Source organism: Elephas maximus, chromosome 21 (genome assembly GCF_024166365.1).
Source record: "Elephas maximus indicus isolate mEleMax1 chromosome 21, mEleMax1 primary haplotype, whole genome shotgun sequence".
Taxonomy (NCBI): domain Eukaryota; kingdom Metazoa; phylum Chordata; class Mammalia; order Proboscidea; family Elephantidae; genus Elephas; species Elephas maximus.
The window spans coordinates 9602354-9613127 of record NC_064839.1 but is presented as its reverse complement, the minus strand read 5'-3'; the positions used below and the strand labels follow the sequence as shown (position 1 = coordinate 9613127).

Genomic DNA, 10774 nt, shown 5'->3' with positions numbered 1-10774 from the left:
GAATCACATGATTTTATCAATTGATGCAGAAAAGGCATTTGACAAAATTCAACACCCATTCATGATAAATACCCCCAGCAAAATAGGAATAGAAGGAAAATTCCTCAACATAATAAAGGGCATATATACAAAAGCCAACAGCATCGTAAATGGAGAGAGCCTAAAAGCATTCCCATTGAGATCGGGAACCAGACAAGGATGCCCTTTATAACCACTCTTATTCAACATTGTGCTGGAAGTCTTAGCTAGAGCAATTAAGCTAGATAAAGAAATTAAGGGCATCCAGATTGGCAAGGAAGAAGTAAAAGTATCTCTATTTGCAGATGACATGATCTTATACACAGAAAATCCTAAGGAATCCTCCAGAAAACTACCGAAACTAATAGAAGAGTTCGGCAGAGTTTCAGGTTACAAGATAAACATACAAAAATCACTTGGATGCCTTTACATCAACAAAAAGAACATCAAAGAAGAAATCACCAAATCAATACCATTCACAGTAGCCCCCAAGAAGATAAAATACTTAGGAATAAATCTTACCAAAGATATAAAAGACCTATACAAAGAAAACTACAGTAGACTTCTGCAAGAAACCAAAAGAGACTTACATAAGTGGAAAAACATATCTTGCTCATGAATAGGAAGACTTAACATTATCAAAATGTCTATTCCACCAAAAGAGATCTATACATTTACTGCAATTCCAATCCAAATCCCAATGACATTCTTTAATGAGATGGAGAAACAAATCACCAACTTCATATGGAAGGGAAAGAGGCCCCGGATAAATAAGGCATTACTGAAAAAGAAGAACAAAGTGGGAGGCCTTACTTTACCTGATTTTAGAACCTATTATACCGCCACAGTAGTCAAAACACCTTGGTACTGGACAGAATTAAGAATCCAGACATAAATCCATCCACATATGAGCAGTTGATATTTGACAAAGGCCCCAAAACAGTTAAATGGGGAAAAGACAGTCTTTTTAACAAATGGTGCTGCCATACTGGATATCCATTTGCAAAAAAATGAAACAAGACCCATACCTCACTCCATGCACAAAAACAAGCTCAAAATGGATCAAAGACCTAAATATAAAATCTAAAACGATAAAGATCATGGAAGGAAAAATAGGGACAATGTTAGGAGCCCTAATACATGGCATAAACAGTATATAAAACATTATTAAGAATGCAGAAGAAAAACTAGATAACTGGGAGCTCCTAAAAATCAAACACCTATCCTCATCCAAAGACTTCACCAAAAAAGAATACCTACAGACCGGGAAAAAGTTTTTAGTTGAGACATTTCCAATCAGCATCTGATCTCTAAAATCTACATGATACTGCAAAAACTGAACTACAAAAAGACAAATAGCCCTATTAAAAAATGGGCAAAAGATATGAATAGACACTTCACTAAAGAAGACATTCAGGTAGCTAACAGATACATCAGAAAATGTTCACGATCATTAGCCATTAGAGAAATGCAGATCAAAACTACAATGAGATTCCATCTCACTCCAACAAGGTTGGCATTAATCCAAAAAACACAAAATAATAAATGTTGGAAAGGCTGTGGAGAGATTGGAACACTTCTACACTGCTGGTGGGAATGTCAAATGGACAATCACTTTGGAAATCAATTTGGCGCTTCCTTAAAAAGCTAGAAATAGAACTACCATACAATCCAGCAATCCCACTCCTCAGAATATATCCCAGAGGAATAAGAGCCTTCATGTGAACAGATATATGCACACCCATGTTTACTGCAGGACTGTTTACGATAGCAAAAACATGGAAGCAACCAAGGTGCCCATCAACGGATGAATGGATAAATTATGGTATATTCACACAATGGAATACTACACATTGATAAAGAACAGTGAGGAATCTGTGAAACATTTCATAAGATGGAGGAAACTGGACGGCATTATGCTGAGTGAAATGAATCAGCTGCAAAAGGACAAATATTGTATAAGACCACTTTTATAAGAACTTGAGAAATAGTTTAAACTGAGAAGAAAACATTCTTTTGTGGTTACGAGAGGGGGGAGGGAGGTAGGGTGGGAGAGGAGCATTCACTAATTAGATAGTAGATAGGAACTACTTTAGGTGAAGGGAAAGACAACACACAATACAGGGGAGATGAGCACAACTGGACTGGACCAAAAGCAAAGAAGTTTCCTGAATAAACTGAATGCTTCAAAGGCCAGTGTAGCAGGGGCAGGGGTTTGGGGACCATGATTTCCGGGGACATCTAAGTCAACTGGCGTAATAAAATCTATTAAGAAAACATTCTGCATCCCACTTTGAAGAGTGGCGTCTGGGGTCTTAAATGTTAGCAAGGAGCCATCTAAGATGCATCAATTGGACTCATCCCACCTGGATCAAAGGAGAATGAAGAACACCAAGGACACAAGGTAATTACGAGCCTGAGACAGAAAGGGCCACATGAATCAGAGACTACATCATCCTGAGACCAGAAGAACTAGATGGTGCCCAGCTACAACTGATGACTGCCCTGACAGGGAACACAACAGAGAACCCCTGAGGGAGCAGGAGAGCTGTGGGATGCAGACCCCAAATTCTCATAAAAAGACCAGAATTAATGGTCCAACTGAGGCTGGAAGGACCCTGGTGGTCATGGCCCCCAGACCTTCTGTTGGCCCAGGACAGGAACCATTCCTGAAGCCAACTCTTCAGACATGGATTGCACTGGACAATGGGTTGGAGAGGGAGGCTGGTGAGGAGTGAGCTTCTTGGATCAGGTGGACACTTGAGATTATGTTCGCATCTCCTGCCTGGAGGGGAGATGAGAGGGTACAGGGGGATAGAAGCTGGCGAAATGGGCACGAAAAGAGAAAGTGGAGGGAGAGAGCAGGCTGTCTCATTAGGGGGAAGTAATTGGGAGTATGTAGCAAGGTGTATAGAAGTTTTTATGTGAGAGACTGACTTGATTTGTAAACTTTCACTTAAAGCACAATAAAAATTACAAAAAAAAAAAAAGAACACATTAATCCTATTCACTAACTGATCACTTGAATAAAAGTTAATGACTGGGCTAAAATCTGAAACACTGCTGAGCTATATAAAGGAGAAAGGAAAATACCAGCTTTATTTACCTAAGTATACACCACTTTAACACTCCAGCAGTTACAGGAGAATATACAAACTCTAAACTCCAAGATAAAGTGAAAATAAAACTGAAAAACCTATTTGATTAAAAAAAAAGTTGAATGGTTTTCAAACCAGTATTTGGCTGAAGCTGATATAGAATTAATCAACATTACTTTTTAAGCCTCTCTGCAGCAGGATAAAAAAAAAAATTGGAAAGCTCACAATCATTAAAAAAAAAAAAAAAAAAAAAAACCCTGCTCATAGCAACCCTATAGAACAGAGTAGAACTGCCCCACAGAGTTTCTAAGGAATACCTGGTGGATTTGAACTGCCAGCCTTTTGGTTAGCAGCCATAGCTCTTAACCACTATACCAACAGGGGACCTTACGATCATTAAAAAAAAAAAAATGCACCCTAACATTACTGGCACTAATCCAAAAAAATCAGAAAATAACAAATGTTGGAGAGATTGGAACTCTTTTGCACTGCTGGTGGGAGTGTAAAATGGTACAACCACTATGGAAAATGATGTGGCACCTCTTTAAAAAGCTAGAAATACAATCCAGCAATCCCACTACTAGGAATACATCCTAGAGAAATAACAGCCGTCACACAAATAGACATATGCACACCCATGTTCACTGCAGCATTATTCACAATAGCAAAAAGATGGAAACAACACAAATGCCCATCAACAGATGAATGGATACACAAATTACGATACTTCAACACAAAGGAATACTATGCAACAATAAAGAACAATGATGAATCTACAAAACATCTCACAACATGGATGAATCTGGAGGGCATTATGCTGACTGAAATAAGTCAATCACGAAAGACGACTATTGTATGAGACCACTATTATAAAAAACCAAGAAAAGCTTTACACACAGAAAAAAACGATCTTCGATGGTTACAAGGGAGGGGAGAGATGGGGAAGGGAGATCACTGACTAGACAGTAGACAAGTGTTAACTTTGATGACGGGAAAGGCAACACACAATATATGGGAAGTCAGCACAACTTGACCACGGCAGTCATAAAAGCTTCCTAGACACATCCAAACACCTTGAAGGACCAGGTTACTGGGGCTGAGGGCTAGGGACTATTATCTTGAGGGACATCTAGGTCAATTGACATAACATAGTTCATAAAGAAAATGTTCTACATCTAACTTTGGTGAGAAGCGCCTGGGGTCTTAAAAGCTTGTAAGCAGCCATCTAACATACATCTATCGGTCCCATCTAGTCCAGAGCAAAGGAGAATGAAGAAAACCAAAGACACAAGGAAAATATCAGTCCAAAGGACTAAAAAAACCACATGAACCACAGCCTCCACCAGCCTGAGCCTAGAAGAGCTAGATGGTGCCTGGCAACCACCACCAAATGCTGACAGGAATCACCACAGAGAGTCCCAGACACAATGGAAGAAAAATGCTCAACAAAATTCAAATTCACAAAAAAGATCAGACTTGCTGGTCTGACAGAGACTGGAGGAGGTCCCAAGACTATGGCCCTCCGACAACTAGCTAACTCAGAACTGAAACCACTCCAAACTCCACCTTTCAGCCAAAGATTAGACAGGCCTATAAAACAAATAATAACACGTGTGAGGAACGTGCTTCTTAGTTCAATCAAGTGCATGAGACCAAATGGAGGATACCTGCCCAAAAGCAAACATGAGAAAGCAGGAAGGGACTGGAAAACTGGACATATGGACATGGAGAACCAATGTCACAAAACAATTTGTGTATGTTTTTGAATGAGAAACTAATATTTGCGCTGTAAACTTTCACCCAAAACACAATAAAATTTTTTTAAAAAAGGGAGGGGAACAAAAACACCTAGCGATAAATGGCCAAACATTAAATTTTACATAAATCTTTCCACACTTAGTAACATCTGAAAAATCTACCCAAATTTAAGAAGCAAACATACATTTTGAAAAAGAACTGAATAGACTTTCTGAAACACTAGAAAACATATCAAAATAGTGTACTTCAAAGGATCGCATATGTTACATTGACACCATGCCCCTAAATCGGTTTAGAAAGAGATGACAAGATTCAGACTCGTTATTTCATCAGTATAATTTTAATCAGTAGGCATATTAATGTCACATATACTTTTTTAAATATAAATACTTTTAGAAGCTGTGTTTTACAATATGATACCAAGACTATGTAGCTAACACAGACGCTGGAAAAGAGATTTGATCAGAATACTGCTAGGGTGAAAGAAAAGCACCTTCTCAATCATTCATGTTTGGCAATAATGGAAATGCTAGCTCTGAACAACATTCCATTTGTTTCAAACCTTCTGTGTTCTCTCTTACCGTTTTAACGATTGTACAGTTTAACATAAAAATGCAACCCACTCGGATTCTCAATAATAAGTCTGATTAGGCAGATAACTTCCCAATCATAAAGGCTTTTATTTTAAGACAGGTATTATGCAAATACTGGTGGAAATCAGACTCGCTGTAATTGAGATAAAAAGACAAGGCTGAGGAGAACAGCACACCTTTGACACTGCTCAGTTTTGAGCACTCATTGTCTTGGAAGTGCTAGATGAAAGTGTATCTACACTAGAAAGTTACAAGCAGGCTTCAACTGGGAGAACTCTGTCGAGAAAAGCAAGGCTTTCTGCATAAAAAAAAAAAATCTCCAAATATTTTCTATTTTATGTTTCTATGACCTTTGTAAAGGCGGAGTGTTTTCTGTGCAATACCTGCAGATAGAAATAAATCTACATCACACTCAAACACAACGGAGTATACTGAATATAAAATGCAGGCATGAAGCAAACAGCAGCAGTAGCCCTCAGGCAGCACGTGCAAATCCAGCACTTGGTGTCTGTTCACATTATGGCGGTCAGAAAAGAAAGGTGCCGAAGCTCCCCTTCCCGTTCCACTTGAACTGGTTCCCGACGATAGAAACAAACATCTCCTGGGACATCAAGTTGTCATCGGCTTGCGTGATCCCCAGTTCACTCAGCCTTTTCTTCTTCATCTGGCCTTTCTTTGTGGAGGCAGCAACTAGTTCATTTATGATTTCACAATTGCCTTCGACTTGCTCAGAAAGGTCAGGGCCTGCATACAGCTCCATTTGACCAGCTGCACACTGAATCAGCTCTTCTAAGTCCACCTTCTCAGCTGCACCTACCTCTCCGCTTGTCTGAATTTTAAGCGCTTTATTTTCTGGACAAACAAAAAAAGTAAAAACAAATAAAGGTAAACATAACAAGGACTAAAATATACATGTTTTTACACAATCTGTTAGAGATTTCAAGTTTTTTCTGCCAAAGATCGCTGCTGGCATCTGACTGAATTTTACACACACTTAACCGTAAGAATCTCAATGATCAGGTGTCTTGCTCTGTGTGCCTAGGTTTCCTTACTCTCATGGAGGATCACCAATTTCCAACTCCTTTTTTTCCTCTTTAGCCTAGACCCTAGTTGACTCAACAGATATTTCCTGGGTATTTACTTTTTTTAAGTGCTGTGTTAGGATGCAAAGATTCAAAGATAGTACTACTTTTTCTAAAGGAACTCTCAGTCTAGCAGCTACTTATCAGCATTATAAATGAGTGTTTGTAATGGACAGAATTCCAGATGACCCCCATGATCCTCACCCCATGGTGTTACCCCCATGATTGTTACATGACAAAAGAAATTTACAGATGTAGTTAAGCTTACTCATCAGTTGACCTTAAGACGGGGATTATTCGGGTGGGCCTGACCTGTTCACATGAGCCCCTCAAAAGCACAGCTTTCTCAACTAGTTGCAGAAGAGGAAGCCAGAGAGGCATGAAGGATAAGGGGGATTTTGCATGAGGGAAGATTTCTACTGCTGAGATGGAGGGGGCCACGGGGCAAGGACTTGAGAGTGGCCTCTAGTTGCTGAGAGAGGTTCCTGGCCAATAGCCAGCAAGAAAACAGAGACCTCAGACCTACAACTGCCAACAACACGAATGAGCTCGATGTGAATTCTTCCCCAGAGCTTCCAGACAAGAGCCCTGTCCAAATGACACGTGATTTCCCCCTTGTAAGACCCTGAGCATTGAACCCAGTCAAGCCCGCCTGGACTTCTGACTACAGAACTGTGAAATAATGGAAAACTCACAGAGAAATAACTGGGGTGGATGCTGTGGTATGATGCGGACTACTCGCCATCCTTTAAACGTTGCCCACCCACTTGAATGTCTAATCCTTCTTCACATCTGAGACTTAACGGTGATCTGAATCATGGCTTGAAATTCATGATTTTCCCACGGTGTTACTACAACTTTTCTGCCAAGAAAGGCAGATCACACAGAGGCATTTGCTTCTACCAATAAAAAGCAGAGCAAACTCCACTATCCCCTGCTTCAACCTGGCACATTCACTTCTCTCCTGGTGGTACAATGGGTAAGCACTCAGCTACTAAACGAAAGGTCAGCGATTCGAACCCACCAGCCACTTCACAGGAGAAAAGACCTGGCGATCTGCTCCTGTAACCATTATAGTCTACTTTATGGGATGGTTCTGTCATATAGGCTCACTATGAGTCAGAATCGACTCAACAGCATACAACAACACCCTTATCAAATGCCAGCAGGAGATACCACTGCTATCAGACACCCATTCTTAGTCTACAAATTTTTAGAAAGCAAGCATAAGGAGGGAACAGCAGGACCAGAAAAACTACAACATCAAGGTTTTTAATGAATAGTTGAACTAGTTGACCTTGAAAGTTTCCACCACCCTGAGATTCCATGTTGTGGCTTTACCAAGCCTCTTTGTCTCCACGCCCAAGCAGGTGACAGTAATCCTTTCTTGAGGGGAGGAAAGCCCAGAGCTTTAATCAGAGTTTAGTGCAGAAACAGTAAATGAAGTCTGTTTTTCCATATAAAAGATCACTAAATGTAGTGCACCTTCACTTTCATCTTGGGCATTTTCTTGCAGATCAGAGAAAATTGTAGGTTTCACCAAGACGACGCCATAACCGTCGTTATTATGGATGACGTTGTTCATCATGGCTATTCTGGGAATGTCATAGTGCTCATCCAAGAAGTCCTGGGACGTGAGAAACAAAGGCTTTAAGGAACTGTCACACTCAGCACTGCCTGCTTTACAAATCCTCTCATTTTTCTTCTCTAAAAATAAGCAGAAAAGCTCCGCTTATTAATATGTTCTCACCCAGCCTGAGCACTGGGTGTTAGAGCCTTCCTGTCATCTCTAGGATCTACAGGAGGCAGGAAGGCAGCCTCACAAGGGACTTTCAGTCATCGACTAGTGATAGTGCTAAAATTTATGAGCTACTTATGCATTTCAAAGTCAGAAAACAGCAGAACCCAACATGGGAATTTAATAAAGCATAATTTTTCACAGAAGGAACCATCCTATTCTTTGGAAAGAGGGTGTTTCAGCAGGTCCTCACCTTAATGAGTATCCCTTCTTTGCAGTGATGGATCCCATTGTCACTCAGGGTGCATTTACTCCCGGGGTATATCTCTATACCAGCTCCCTACAAGGTATAATGTGAGGTAGTGATAAACAGCTTTTAAAAGGCAGAACCATAACAGGTTTATTACTATCACTTCTTACATTTAGTACAGCGCAAATGTAACATGAAAACATAAAATGTCTTGAGGCTAAGTTTTATTAGGTGCTTCTTATCAACTTTTCCATTTGCCCCATTTCCAGCTAGCTATCTACCATTTATCACTTTCAAAAACAATACAAGACACACACACCACTGGCTAAGAGTGTCAACACTTAATTCCTGTCCCATTTGCTTATTCTGGACAAATCGGTTTTCTGATTCTACAAAAAAAAAAAAAAAAAAAATCATTTAACAATTTTGTTTAAAATGCATTTGGATGCAAAATAACCATTCTCTCAGAGATGCTCAATTAGTTGGAGAACAGCATTTGAGTCTAGTAAGATACTGTAATTTGAGGATAGAAATAAGACCCTATGTTTTTAAACACACACACCAGTTTTAAAATACCCAATCTAACCTGAAAATCCCATCTAAGAGCTAGACAATTAACGGCCTCCACTACTCCACGCTTAAAATCAGCAGCCAATTCAAGTGTCTTATTTATACAAAGTAACCAGAAAGAACTATGCTGGCACAGTTCTGACACTGTCCCTCAGCACCACATGGTACCAACAAAAAAGCGACAGTAATAGGAATACTGTATTCTCTGATGCTACACTAGGCACGCTGGGAAGTGAAAATGACTCAACTAAACTTCTATTTTTATGAAACCATTTGGCGAATGATATACAATTTCACAGATGAAGAGTCGCTATTAACCATTCATGACACCATCCACCATATGCATGTAGAGTTGTTTTTCCAGAAGCAGGAGTATTTCATGAGAAAACACATACACAACGGAATACAATGAAATACAAAGCCACCAGAAATCATTTAAAATTTAAAAAGGAAAACAATTTAAGCCAGCAGCCACCTAGCAAATAGCAACAAAAGAGACCTGAGGTGAAGATTTTAATATCAGACCAAAGGGACTTTAAGTCAAAATCTGTTATAAGAGACAAAAAAGGACATTATATAACAATAAAAAGGGTTAACCCATCAAGAAGATGCACCCAATAACAGAGCCCCAAAACATACAAAGCAAAAGCTGATAGAACTGAAGGGAGTAATAGAAAAACTCTACATAATAGTTGGAGACTTCATTGCACCACTTTCAATAAAGGACAGAACACCTAGAAAGAAGATCAACAAGGAAATGGAAGACCTGAATGACACTACAAACCAAGCAGACCTAACAGACATAGAACACTCCAGCCAACAACAGCACAACATCCATTCTTCTCCAGTGCGCACGAACATTCTCCAGGATAGCCCACTGAAATTATACTGTTTTCTCTCACGACAACGGAGTTCAGTTAAAACAGGAAAAAAATTGGAAAATACACAAAAATATAAAAATTAAACAAAACACTATTAAAAAGTCAATGGGTCAAGAAAGAAATCAGGAAATACTTAAAGTCAAATGAAAATGAAAGTACAACCTTTCAAAACTTATGGGATGAGCGAAAGCAGTGCTCAGAGGGAAATTTATACCTATAACTGCCTACATTATGAAGAAAGAACACAAATCAACACCTAATCAAAAAAATTGAGGAGCCAGAAAAAGAGCAAACCAAACCAAAAGCAGCAACTGAAGGAAGGAGATAACAAAAATCAGCAGAGATAAGTAAAACAGAGAATAGAAAAACAATAGAATCACGAAACAAGAAGTGGGCTTTGTGAAAAGATCAATGAAATCGACAAAACAATTGCTAGACTGACAAAGCAAAAAAGAGAGGAGGTGCAAATATCTAAAATCAGGAATGAAAGCAGGGACACTACCAATAAAAAGGATCATAAGACTATGAACAATTGTATGCCAACAAATTAGATAATGTAGCTGAAATGAGCAAATTCCTAGAAACACATAAACTTCCTGTGCTGACTCAAGAAAAAATAGAAGATCTCAACAAACCCATAACAAGTAAAGAGACCGAATCACTAATCAAAAACTTCCCCAAAAATAAAAGTCCTGGACCATATGGCTTCACTGTGGAATTCTACCAAATATTTATAGAAGTGGCTCCAATCCTTTTCAAACTTTTACCAAACACAGAAGAGAACAC

General features: G+C 39.2%; 1 protein-coding gene across 2 annotated transcripts in view; it reads right to left on the bottom strand.

Annotated features, from left to right (window-relative positions):
• Window positions 1–5278: 5278 nt before the first annotated feature.
• The window catches only part of SHCBP1 (SHC binding and spindle associated 1), a 40209-nt gene continuing 34713 nt past the window's right edge, over window positions 5279–10774 (bottom strand). For both annotated transcript variants that reach the window (XM_049864391.1, XM_049864392.1), the window contains 3 exons: window positions 8541–8627; window positions 8035–8176; window positions 5279–6319 (listed from right to left, as the gene is read on the bottom strand). In XM_049864391.1, coding sequence (XP_049720348.1) covers window positions 5994–6319; window positions 8035–8176; window positions 8541–8627 — 555 coding nt within the window. In that variant the 3' untranslated portion in view covers window positions 5279–5993. The remainder of the gene's footprint in view (window positions 6320–8034; window positions 8177–8540; window positions 8628–10774) is intronic.